Genomic DNA, 13,429 nt, shown 5'->3' with positions numbered 1-13,429 from the left:
TTCCCCTTACCAAATTGTATTAACAAGTGTGCACAATGGTCTACTTACTGTCGTCTAAAATATACACATTATGCCTCTCACTGCCATATGTTACAAAGTTAAACGTGATATGATGTTCCTAATTGTTGCTCACTCTTGTACACAGATCGGTTTGCCACAATGTTGAACTAGTGGTCAATTTTGTTAGCGCTCTTTCCATTGCCATTACAGTGCATTCAATGGCCATATGTTTATGTCTGTACTTGTCTTTCAATGTTTGTTTGACAGTTACTTATTTGTATGCTTTTACCCATTGTGATTTCATATGCACTTTGATGTGTAAGGCTGATTATTGGAAATGTACATTTTGTTTGCAGAGCTTACAGGATTGGCCAATCCAGGGATGTGAAGGTATTTAGGCTGATATCTTTGGGCACAGTGGAAGAGATTGTATACTTGCGACAGGTTTATAAGCAGGTAAAAGTTTTTACGCTACATTAAATTTGACAGCATGCTTGTAGCAAATACGTGATGAAGCCACATAATGAACTTTAAAATAGATAGTTCCATTCCAGACTAGGATCCTCTTAAGCAAAAAAAGAGATAACTTTACGAGTTGCAGTCTTGAGCTTACAATTTTCATGAAGTTTCTCTTTTTATGGACGATGCACACCAATTCTCTTAATTGTGTTAGTTAATTTATTGACTCTACTCAATTAATTTATAGTTCTGCTTTAAGCCTTTTATAACATCATCCTATTTCTGTTCACAGGCTCCCTTTTCATCCACGATCACAATTTAGCTTTCTCTCTACTGTTTCCTAACTGTCTTCTGATCTCCATATTCATTCTCCAACTCTGAAAATTCGGTCAACAATGAATTTTCTTCCTGCTTTTCCTAGCACTGGCTTTTGTTTTCATTCTTTCTCTCTTCTTGCTGCCATTGATTCACAAATTCCTAATAAACCCCAACACTTCTTTGGCAGTAGCATTGATTTACTCTACACCAGTATCAACATCATCTCCTTCAAAGAGACACTGGATCGTTCAGTGTATCTTCAAACATTAAACAGGAAAATTCTATTACTGGGAGATTTCAATGAAAGGGTTGACACGGCTAGAAACAAATATGAATGAATGGTTTAGTACATTTATAAAACGCACTAACCGGATGTTCTTTCAGTGAGGGTCTAAATAAGCTACTAAGAAAAATCAAGACTTCATTTTATTTTCTAAAGGTGATTAAGTTGGTCAAATGCCTGATTTGTGTGGGCAGAGAATTACACATTGTGGAGCCCAGAACTGAGAATACTTTCCCACCCTTGGACTGAAGCTAACCATGTGGGATGGAAAGTCTCCTCTTATTCTGAGTCCTGAGGCTGCAAGTGGGACTGTATAGCTCAACTCTGTTTGTTAGCTATTTTTGGTGCAAGCTTGTGAATTCATTTAAACATAATGACCCTCGCTGGGGCATGGTTTGAACGACTATCATGGCGGATGCAGTTTGATCGAGCTCTGGGCGTCCGCCTCTCTAATACTGCAGAATCCTTCGGATACCATCTCGGTATACCTCTGTCAAGACCACGGAACTGTCCCTGCACACGGGGTGCCCAGAGTGAGACGAAACTTCGGTTGTTGGAGGCTGATTCCCTACAGCTGGAGAGGCTGCTTGCGAGGCGACGTGGATCCGGCCTGGTGTCGCGGGCTGCTGCAGGCCCTCCGTGAGTGGCTGTGGGGACCCGACCGGGGCCTGCCCCGAGGTATGGAGCCGGGTGGCACGGGGGGCCAAGGTGAGCGCTGCGGGTGTTTCTGCTCCTGCCCTTCTGGGGTCCATTACTACGGGAGTGCTCTCTGCGGCCGGGCGCTGGTTCTGGGGGAGCCTCGCAGGTCGGCCTGTTGTGGCTGGGGCCACGGGGTTGGTCCGGGCTGGGGCTCGGCTTCTGGGGGGCGGCTGCTTCAGTCTTTGGCTCCGGGATACTGGGGGTGGGGCTCCACGTAACGGGGCCTCCCTGGCTGTGTACTTGGGCTTCCCCTGGGGGTGTGGTGCCCAGGAGTTGGCGTGGGGCTGACGGTGTCCCCGCTGCTGGGGGAGGCGCTGCGTGCGTTCGAGACCTGGTGCCCGTGCCTGCCCGTAGTTGGATAGTAGCGGCACACAGACGGCCTCTCTATTGATCTCTACAGTGGTACCAGCGGACCGTAAGCCATTCACGTGAGACCCCCTACGGAGCATTGCAATACTGCCTGACTGGTGAGAGGCAGAGGCCACACAATACAATCCCCGGCCAGCGTTGGACCTAGGGTGTGCCTGACCCCTGCGGGACAAGAAGATTGCCTTGCAGCACCGGGGCTGCTGGCCTACTTGGTTTCCCGCTGCGGGTTGCGTAGGCTGCCAGGCTAGACCTGGTGCGGCTTATGACCTGGCAGTGAGGATTTCCGCTGAGGACTGGCCTGTCATGCCTTCTCCGGTGCCCCCAGTGTTGTGAATCGGTTTGGTCGTGATCTCGAGACCAGCTAAATACTGCCCGGAGTCTATCGCCGGTGGCCGTGCTTGGAGTCTGCGATGGGGAAGGACAAACCTACCGCCTCGAGTCAGAGACACAGTACCCTGGACCAGTATGCCACAGCTGCGGCTCGTGGTTCCCCACCTGGCCCTATGCCGGACAATGCAGCCTTGTTGGTGGCCATCACAGATGCGAAAGACTCGCTGGAGGCTGAGATTGGCGGAGTGGGCGTGGAAGTCTCCTTTCTATGTCAAGACCTGAAGAAAGCTGTGGATCGGATCGCCGAAGCCTCGACGTGAGTGTCCACGGTTGAAGACAATGTCACGACCCTCCAGCAGCTCGTCAATAAATTAACGGCCGTATCCCAAGACCTAGCAACTCAAGTGGAGGATGCAGAAGGCCGGGCACCGCGCAACAACTTACGCTTTGTTGGTTTTACAGAAGGATGCAAAAGTAACTCCATGAATCGCTTATTCACCTCATGGCTCAAGAAGCTGATGCCTGTTTAAATGCTCTCCACGCACTTCGTAGTTCAGAGGGCTCATCGGCGCTCACGAGGCGGCCCCCACCTGGAGAGGCGCCGCGGCCGGTCATTGCCAGGCTGCTCAACTATGCAGATAAAGATGCTGTGCTGCAGTATGCACGGTCGCACAGAGACAAACTTATCTTAGACTCCAAGCCTATAATCATTTTCCCAGACTATACTCGCCTGGTGCAGCAACAGCAGCAATCCTTCATGGCAGCGAAGAAACGTCTAAGGGATCCCAATATCTCATACATGCTGTTATATCCGGCCAGACTCTGGGTAGTGTATAATTCTAAGACACATTTCTTTGACTCACCGGAAGTGGTGTTTGCATTGTCTGATGAACGGGTGCACTTGAAACCTCTCTCCCCGCTGCATTCGGACTCCTCCAGAAGCTCACAAACAAATAGGCCACGCAGAGCAAAATCCAAGCCACGACACAGATCCGGATCTACATGACGAATGACTAGCTCGGAGCACGCTTCTTGATTACCCCTCGTTAACATGGCTGCTAATAAAACTGTAGCTGATTTGGTGCAGTTCTGAACTACTCCGCTCACCCAGTACCGAGCAGAGGTGGACGCGCTCCACTGTGGCTGAACTGATCAGGACACGAGTATCCCACTGTTAAGGTTTTACAGGTTGTTGTGATCCATTGGAGGGAGGGTTCTGGGACCTGCGTTTAGGGTCTTGGGCATTGCTCTGCTGCGACAGATGCCCTAATTCCTAAGGGGTATCGGGGGGAGGAGGGATGGGGGTAAGGTGTTTTCAGGGGTTAGAGTTTCGTAGTTTTCAATTTTGCCACGCAGGCAGACATATGTCTTGCGCCAATACATTACCAATGGCTGACCGGCCAGAAATTTCACACATTGGTGAGTTAACTGTGGTAACATGGAATGTCCGAGGGCTGCAAAATAAAATAAAACGATGGGCTATCCTAAGACAGGCCAAACACAATGGAGCCGACATCCTCTTGCAGGGCACTTACTTACTGGGTAATAAGGCCCCATGCCTAGCCAGGTTTGGTTAACAACAGGTGTATCATGCAGGGTTTACATGGGGTTCTAGGGGAACAGCCATTCTGATCCATCGCCGTGTTCCCTACCTTCACACCAAACAATGGGTGGATCCTGGAGGGCGGTATGTCCTGTTGTCGGGGTCACTTTATGGCGAACCACTTAATTTGGGTAGTATTTACGCACCCCCACATCTTGGAAGAACATTCATAGACAGCATTACTCGCCAGTGGGGCGAGCTTCCGGAGGGCCTTTCCTTTCTGGGAGCGGATTGGAATGACACTATGGCACCATCAGATAGGAGCCGTGGTGCCGGTGAGGGTTCTTCAGCCTTCTCCTCTAAATTGTCATCGCTTGTTGGTACGCTAGATTGGGCAGATGTATGGCGAGAGTACTCACTCGCTGAGAAAGGCTACACGTATATGTCTATGGTCCATGGTTCCATGTCCCGCCTTGACTACCTTTTTGTGCCACAAACTTATATCCATAGGTTTTCCCAGGTCTCCCATCTACCCAGGGGGTTGTCAGACCATTCCCCGGTCAGGACGACACTACACTTACACATACAGAAGCCCCCTTTCGGTGGCGAATGTCCCCCTGGCACCTTTGAGACCCTAATTATCAGGAATGTCTTGCCGACGCACTTCAAGAATACCTTACCCTTAACACTGACTCTGCTCCCACTAAAGAGTCACTGAATTCGCGTGTTTCATCGCCACACTATACACACAGAGGGAAGAGCTTTCGGAGGACCTCATTACAGGGTTTCTTTGTGATCTTCCCCCTGGAGATTGACTGATCAAATGCGGGATCACTTAGACTCCCCCATCACGGTAGAGGACTTAACGGCTACGTTATCTGAGATGTGGCCCGGTCCCAATGGATTCCCCATGGAATTCCTCAGCGCTTATATATCTACATTTGGTCCGCATATCCTGGAAACCATACATGAAGCCCTCGATGGGCAGTTACTGCCCCGGGACTGGCACCAGGCAGAGATAGTTCTATTTTTAAAACCAGGTCGTCCTCCAGAGGACCCAGCCTCATACCAACTGATTTCCCTGATACATTTTTAACCTAAACTCTTGGGGAAGGTCTTAGCAGATCGCCTACAGACCTGCATCCAGGAGCTGGTCCATTTGGATCAATCTGGCTTTATGCCACATCACGCCACCCGCCATAATATTCGCCGGGTCTATAACGCTATGGCACTGGCCCTTGAGTTGGGGCGTCCTGCGGCCATACTCCTTACCGATATAGACAGGGCCTTTGATTCCTTGAGCTGGGAGTATCTATTCCAGCTTCTAGAGGCAAGTAACTTTGGCCCGCGGTTTTGGGCATACGTACGCCTGTTGTATACTAAGCCCATAGCTGCGGTCCGTGTCGCCGGTCAGTGTTCCTCCCCTTTCCCCATTGGCCGTGGCACATATCAAGGTTGCCCCTTGTCTCCTTTCTTATTCACCTTGGCGGTGGAGCACCTGACGATATGGGTTTGCCGTGATCTGGTGCTCCGGGGATTCAACTGGCCTAACTCGCAGCCAGATCGTATAGCATTGTATGCTGACGATGTTTTATTTTTCATGACGCACCCATGGATATCGGGCCCGCGTAATTTGCAGATTCTTCGAGTCTTTGGCCAGACCACCGGCCTCCAAACCAACCTGTCTAAGTCGGTGTTATTCCCAGTCTGTGGGCAGCAGGGTAGGGGTACTTGGGCATCTCAGCTCAGACATGCTATGGACAGCTTCCAATATCTGGGGGTATATGTTCCTCCCTGTCCCAAAACGTCCTGGTCAAGGAATATCAATCCCCTTCTTTTCCGACTACGCGAGGAGACCTCCATATGGTCCTTGCTACCTCTCTCGCTGTATGGGCAGGCAGCAATTTTTAAGATGGTTTCTCTCCCCAGGGTGCTCTATCAACTTCAAAATGTTCCGTATTATATTCTGCGGTCCTGGTTCGCTCAAATAAATACTACGTTCCTCTGGGGTGGGAGCGCAGTAAGAGTGGCCCTGCAGACATGCATACAATCTACTAATTGTGGTGGTATCGCTGACATATACTCTTACTATGCAGCTTCCCATCTCCTGGTCATAAATGACTGGTGGTACAACTCGCCTACTGACCCGGCGTGTGCCCTAGAACATGCGGCAATGGCAGGGACCCCTCTCTTACGGTTGCTCAACAGTTCACAGAAGCTTGACTCTCTGCCCCACGCCAGTCAGACGACGATTCTATTTTGGAGGTATATGGTTCGGCAGCTGGGTTGGCTGGGGCGCCTGACCCAGGCCACGCCATTGTGGCAGAGCAATTACCTCTGCCAGGTGACAGCCTTGAAGGGGTTCCACCAGTGGGACCTCATCGGCATCGCTTAAATCTTTCCAGCAAGAGTATCAACTTAATAAAACCCAAATTTATAAATATTCGCCATGCTCTCACCCCGGTGATACAACGTATAGACAATTTCCCGGAATTTCACCCACTGGAAGGCCGCCTTTTAACTCTTTATTTGAAATTTTGCATCGGAGAACAACAATGCACCACACTTGTCCATACATGGCTTCAGTTGAAAAATAGCATATAACATGAAATCACATACATCGGCCAACCACATGTTCCCACACAGTACTGTCCTCCCAAAGCCGTTCCCCATCCCCAAACATTCCGACATAGGCCGTACTCCCCCCTACAAGCCCCCCCGTGGTCGCGTTCAATAAACGGTATGCCCCCGAAGGCATCCAGTCGCCCCACCCCACAGAGGCAAGTGGTATTCCCACGCGGCTCGCTGTGGTATTGCAGCGGTATAGTATGCGAGGGTAGCATCGCAGGCGACCATCCTTTACGCCCCTGTGCAGGCAACCCCCCACATCCCACAGGTAGGATGAAAGCATATGTCTCAATCCCCGAAAGGCCTGTGCTAAGCACCTCCCCCCCGGCCAAGGCCAGCAGCAGGAGCTGCGCTCCTCAGACAGAGCCAGAAGGCGATCGCTGGTCGCTATGCGCTGCGAGGTACCGCGTCAGGGGCCCCCAAATGTCGGAGGGCCGGGACGCAGACGGAAGCAAATCCGAATACGACATAATATTTTCCTGGCACGTGATCAGATCCCGCAGCCATTCCTTGAACCTGGGGCGTCTCCCACGCCCCCAACGACACGCTATACGACGCTTGGCAAGAAGCAGCGCACAAGTAACAAAACGGCGATCAGGCTTAGGTATGTCTCGAGTATACCCCAATAGGGCCTGTAAAGGAGAGGGCGGCAGCGGGGACCCTAGCATTTCCCCCAAGGCCTCATATACCTGGTTCCAATATTCATCGATGTGAGGGCAGGTCCAAGCCAAGTGCAGAAAGTCCGCTCCAGGAGAACGACATCTGTCACATCTATCGTTATCGGGAATATGAAACCTATGCATCTGGGCTGGAGTGCAGTAGAGGCGATGTAGGAATTTATAATGAATAACGCGGAACCGACTGCTAGAGGAGATCATTTCGGTCTGCGAGCAGCAGAACTCCCATTGATCATCCGTAAACTCAACACCAATCTCGGTCTCCCAACCCGCACGGGACCTCAACACCAACCCCCCATCGCAATTATATATCCGCCGATAGAGCGAGGAGACCATATGTGAAGATGAAGAAGAGCCAAGCAGATAATGAAACGGTTCCAGAACTATGGGTTCGCCCGGCTATGCCGGCAACAGTTTCTGCAGCCCGCTGCGAAGCCGAATGAAGGCAAACACTTCTAGTGGGGTGGGGACAACGTCCCCACAGAGGAGCGGAAGATCACGAAATCTGCCTTCATGAAAGAGATCACCCCAGCTCACAATCCCCATCATCAATTTTATTCTCTGGAACAGCCCTTCCCCTAAAAGTGGGAGGGCTGGGTGATACACCAGAGGCATCAACGGAGAGTATAGGAATGACGAGCCTAGACGGTCAGCAATACCATTCCAAGCATGTGCCGTAGCGTGTACAGGGTTGCGGTCCGCGCGAGACGAGGGCACCTCAGCGAGAGCCGCCCCCTCCAGCGGAACCGGATCCGCCAACCAGTGCTCCACCGCAGTCTGTGGCATGAAGGGGGAGGGCCGATACCAATAATACGCATAGTGCGCCTGGGCACAATTATAATAGAGTTCAAAGTCCGGTATATAATCCACCCTGCCCATATGGACGCGTGAGCACAGACCATCTAAGCCGCAGTCTCTTCCCCCCCCACACCAATCGGACAAGCTCAGATCTCAACTCCCGAAAGAAGTAACCTCCTGGATGAAACGGGATATTGAGGAAGAGGTAAAGCAGTTTAGGGAGTATAACCATCTTTATAAGGGAAATTCGACCGGCCATCGACAGTGGCAAGGACAGCCACCGGACCACATGCGAGCGTACGGAGTCGAGCACCCTACCATAATTCATGCGCATCACCTCATGTCGGTCCTTGGAGACCCACACACCCAAGTACTTCACGCTCTCGTCGCACCACTCCAGTGGGAAGTCAAGCGGGACTCTGTCAATACCGTTCGTAAGAGGGAATACCGCGGATTTACCCCAATTGATGTGGATCCCCGAGTACAACGCAAATCGGACAAATTCTCTAAGTATAGGATTCAGGTTATCACGAGGATTCTTGATATAGAGTGTGAGATCATCCGCATAGAGTGACAGTAGGATTTGCCGCCGTTGGCATCTAAGGGATGCCGCAAGGTAATTCTGCCGTAGACGAGACGCCAGGGGCTCTATCGCCAAGGCAAAAAGTAGTGGCGACAGTGGGCACCCCTGTCGAGTACCCCTGGTTACCAAAAAAGGAGCAGAGACGCGGCCGTTGATAAGGATTCGTGCCGTGGGACGACAGTACAGGATCTGAATCCATCTAGAGAATGCCACTGGCATGCGCATATTTTTGAGGATCAGGTGTAGATAGTCCCACTCGACCGAATCGAACGCCTTGGTGGCATCCAAAAATACCGCCACCAGGGCGAGGGAAGGATCCGCATTATTCAAGATCGAGAAGAGTGTCCGCAAGTTGTGGGAGGTAGAGCGACCCGGAATAAACCCCGCTTAAGAAGAGAGACGACGAGAGTCTCCGACATGCTGGGCGGCAAGAAGCCGGTCTCATTAGCCTCCTCAAAGACCTCTCGCAGAACCGCCGCTAGCGGGTCGATGAAAGTCTTATAGTATTCAATAGGGAAGCCATCCAAGCCCGGCGACCTACCCGACGCTGTTTGCATTATGGCTTCCTTAATTTCGGCTACCCCAATAGGAGCCGCCAGGAGTTCCCGCTGTGCATCAGAGAGCCTTCCAAGGGTAAGCTCTGATAAGTACTCGAACATCTCCAAGGGCGATTCACGTTGGGATGTGTACAGGGCGGAATAGTGAGACACGAAGGTGGACAGTATAGAAGGCGTGTCACGCTGCATAGTACCGTCCGGGGCCCGGACCTCTAGTATGTGGTTGGCACCACACTGAGGACGAACTGCTCTCGCCAGAAACCTGCCATGCCGTTCCCCCTCGCCATACGTTCGCGCAGTGAAGTACTTACCGCGAAAGCGTCCTTCTCTCTCCGCCGCAGTCTTGAACTCAGTGAGTCAGTCAAAAAATTTGGGCCAGTCTCTAGGGCCTGCAGTGTGCGCTCCAAAGTGGTCAGCGTAGTGTGGAGTGAGAGCAGGACTCCCGAGCCCTTATAAATACACACGCCCTGCATAGTGGCCTTAAAGGCCTCCCACACGTCGTCACGCAGGCCACCGACCCCCGATTCCGATCTTTAAACTCCGCGATCTCCTGCGCCATCTCAGACTTAAACAATTCATCCAGTAGAATGTTAGGCTGCACGCGCCACGGAAGCGGGTCACCAACCAGTCCAGTCCTAGCCAGGGTGATCAGCACAGACGCATGATCAGAATAGGTGCGAGGCAAGTGGCGCGCCCCCAAAAGGGAGGGTCCCAGAGTCCTCGACAGGAGCAGGTAATCTAACCGAGCCCAGGTGGAGTGCAATGTCGACCAGTGCGTGCCCTCCCGCGTATCCGGGTGAATATGTCGCCACGCGTCAAGCAACGAGTGATGCGCTATGAGGTCAAGAACATAAGCCTGTGAGTGAGGGTGATGCGCAGTAGCAGCGTTAGAGCGATCCAGGGCAGGGTCTAAGGTAACATTGAAATCCCCTCCCCAGATCAAGTGTGTAGACCCAATGTCCAACACAGCTGCCCACAGGGAAATGAAGTGTGTGGGTCCGTCCATGTTAGGCCCATAGGAGGATACAATGGTGACAGTAGCATTACCCATCCGTCCCCACACAGCACAAAATCGTCCCTCCGTGTCAGTTTTCTCCCCCAGAGGCACAAACGGGGTATGTTTTTTGACTAGAATGGCCGTTCCCCTGGAGTATGTGGAATATGAAGAAAAAAGACTATATGCCGCCCACCGTGATGTAAATGTAGGTGCCCTGCGGGGGTCTGTATGGGTTTCCTGCAGTAGTGCTATGTGTATTTGGTGGCGGTCTAAATAACCCAAGACTTGACGAAGCTTGCGTGGGTCTCCCAGTTCCCGTATGTTCCACGTCAAGACATTGATCCTACCGTGCGGGTCATGCTGTACCCGTCGCTCCCCTATCGCCATTACTCGAGGGAATACCAATGGATGAGGCCAGGCAGGCCCTGTAGACGAGACTCCACGCCCCACTGTCCAACCCACCCCACACTAGGAAGACGCCGTACCCCCACCCCTAGGCCCCGATGCGGTGGTTGCTGAAATTCCAGCCCGAGTATGGAACAGTGTGAGAGCCAGTGGTCAAGTGTGTTGTCACAAATACAACCCCCCCCCCTCCCAGCCCAACCGGCTTCCCCAACTCGCCGGAGGGAACCCTCCCCAAATACCATGCCCCTGCAAACACCTCCAGCCCACCGCAGCAGCCCAATCCTGCCGGGATCCAGTTCCCCTCCCACCCCATTCAGCGAACATAACTGTTGAAGTGGGGTATACCCTCTACGGGAGACACCAGTGTGCCGGACCTACCCTCCCCAACCCCATCTTGCACCCACCGCACCTACACCTTAGCGGGCGAGGAGTCTACGTGGGATGGGGGGGGGGGAGTGCCAAGGCGAATCACAGCATCGAAGTCCAGACCAGTACATCATAATCATTGGGCGGCAGCACATTTGGGTCCCCAGATAGTAAGGTCTGCTCATCCCCACATCTGGAAGAAAGGTCTAAAGACTAAAGTAGCCCCTGCCACGGCAAGAGTAATCATCCCCATGAGTGAAGCCAGTCCAAATCTGTCACCAAAGGACGGTCCAAGCAAAAGGGGAAAAACAAAAGCAAGGAAGAACAGGCAGAGTGAAGCAAGAAAAGAGGAACAGACACAGGAGAGGAAGCATAGAAGAGAACCCATGTCAGCAGTATTCATCAGTCCGGAGCAGACGTCGGGGAGCGGGACCCCGATCGTGTCCCAGGGCTGCGCCGCTGTGAGGCCGCAGGAGACTGTTCTTTGAGGAAATCCTCCACCTGCTGCGGGCTGCTGAAGAAAAGAGGCTTGCCATGATGAGTGATCTTGAGCTTGGCAGGATACTGCATGGAATAGGGAATGTTTCTTTGTTGCAGCTTCTTCTTCACTCCTACAAACTTGCGGCGGGCCTCCTGCACCATCTGGGTGAAGTCTGGATAGAACGAGAGAGTGGTGTTTTCATACAGAATCGGTTGCTTCTCCCTCGCCAGGCGCAGTAGGGTGTCGCGATCCCTATAATTGAGGAATTTGATGATGACGGGGAGCGGCGGAGCCCCGGGAACCGGCCGCGGCCCCATTGAGCGGTGGGCTCGCTCTACCACCAATTGCGGCGAAAAAGAGTCCCGACTAAATTTGTCAATCAGCAGCCGTTCTATGAACTCCTCCATGCGGCCCCCGCCGCTGCACTCTGCACGACCAAGCAAGCGGACGTTGTTTCGTCGGGAACGCGCCTCTAAATCTTAGTTTTTCTCGGCAATGACCCTGAGCAGCCGATACATCTGAGACTGCTTAGCTGCGCCAGTCACCGCGCCGTCCTCCAGCTCCGATATTCGCCCCTCCGCCTCCTTCAGACGCTCCCCGTGCTGGTCCAGTCGATGCACCGCCGCATCCAGGCGCGTATTCATGTAATCGGTTTTGGCGTCGATGGATGTGAGGCTCTTCTGCATGCCCACCAGGATAGTCTTCCAGTCCACCTCCTCCTCCTCCCCGGGGCCCGTCTCCCCGCCATCCGCAGGCGGCACGCGCGCTTTCTTTTTGGGGGGATTGAAGTGGAGCGTCGACTGTTTTGCATCGGATTTGCCCATGTTAGCCGCAGACGAGCGCACAGGCCTCCCACAGCCAGGCCCCCCGATGATTTCTATGTCCGGACTAGTATGTAAGCGACAACGTCTGGGGCCAGCCACAGTCCACACCAGCGCCACCAAGCCCCAGTAGAGTCCGCCAGGCGACCAGTCCCCTCAAGCCTCCAGGATTAATCTGCCCAAGGGTGCGTCCAGACGCGCAGCCAAGCCGCCAGCAGTAGCCACAGCACCCCCTCAATCCCCCGCAGGGACCAGGCCGTAAACTCACAGCGCCTCCGGCGCCAGGATCACGAGCCAGGCGAGAAGCCACGCAGATGGCCAAGGAGAGCACCGGCAAGGCAGGTCCGCAGTCACCTCCCAGCGCAGGCACAAAGGGGAGGCCCCACCGCCAGCCCTCGCCCCGATGCAATTCGGAGGTATCCCAGTCCATGGCTCAGGCGCGCGTCAGCCTCAGGGTGCACAGGCCAGGCAGATCGACCAGCAACCAGCACTCTGCCCACACCTCCGGCCCAGCAAGTCACAGGACCTGGGCCCCCAGCACGATCGCCACTCCAGGTATTCTCCAGCAGTGTCCTCCAGGGGTGGGGGGGAGGCGCAGGCCCCCCGCCAGCACCCAACGGGGCGAAGGCAGCGCCGATCCCAGCCGGCCGCTCGCGGTCCACAGGGCCCAACGAATCCCCGGGCTTAAGTGGTCAGGAGCCGCCGCTCCGCAGCTCCACACTACACAGTGCACTGCGCCCAGCGTCAACAATGGACAATATCTCCGCCGCCGAGTCACCAACAGATCACAAACTCACACCGAGTGTTCCCGCAAGGTTGTTCTGCTCTTCGGCGGCGGTAAAGTGTTAGAAACTGGCCTGGAGGATGGTGCTGTAAAGTTTAATTTCGCCCAGCCGGCGGGAGCCTCACTACAGTGCGGCCCTGACGGTCCAGTGCCACCTAGCGCCCCCTGGAAGGCCGCCTCCTTAAGTGGAATCTGGGCGCTCACAAAATACGACAGGTTTACCAAACACTGACTACACATGCCAGCACGACCCTTCACAAGACTCGAAGACATGGCAGGATGACATCCCGGAACTGACAATTGACGATTATGCGGAGGCCATCGCCAGCCC

The 13,429-nt window shown here is 53.4% G+C and overlaps 1 protein-coding gene across 3 annotated transcripts in view; it reads left to right on the top strand.

The window, feature by feature from the left end:
- The window catches only part of ERCC6L2 (ERCC excision repair 6 like 2), a 1,253,563-nt gene that overhangs the window by 782,237 nt on the left and 457,897 nt on the right, over positions 1-13,429 (top strand). For all 3 annotated transcript variants that reach the window (XM_085632896.1, XM_085632894.1, XM_085632895.1), the window contains one exon: positions 357-456. In XM_085632896.1, the coding sequence (XP_085489022.1) occupies positions 357-456 (100 nt within the window). The remainder of the gene's footprint in view (positions 1-356; positions 457-13,429) is intronic.

Source organism: Triturus cristatus, chromosome 2_1 (assembly GCF_964204655.1).
Source record: "Triturus cristatus chromosome 2_1, aTriCri1.1, whole genome shotgun sequence".
NCBI lineage: Eukaryota > Metazoa > Chordata > Amphibia > Caudata > Salamandridae > Triturus > Triturus cristatus.
This window is presented reverse-complemented; position numbering and strand designations above follow the sequence as displayed.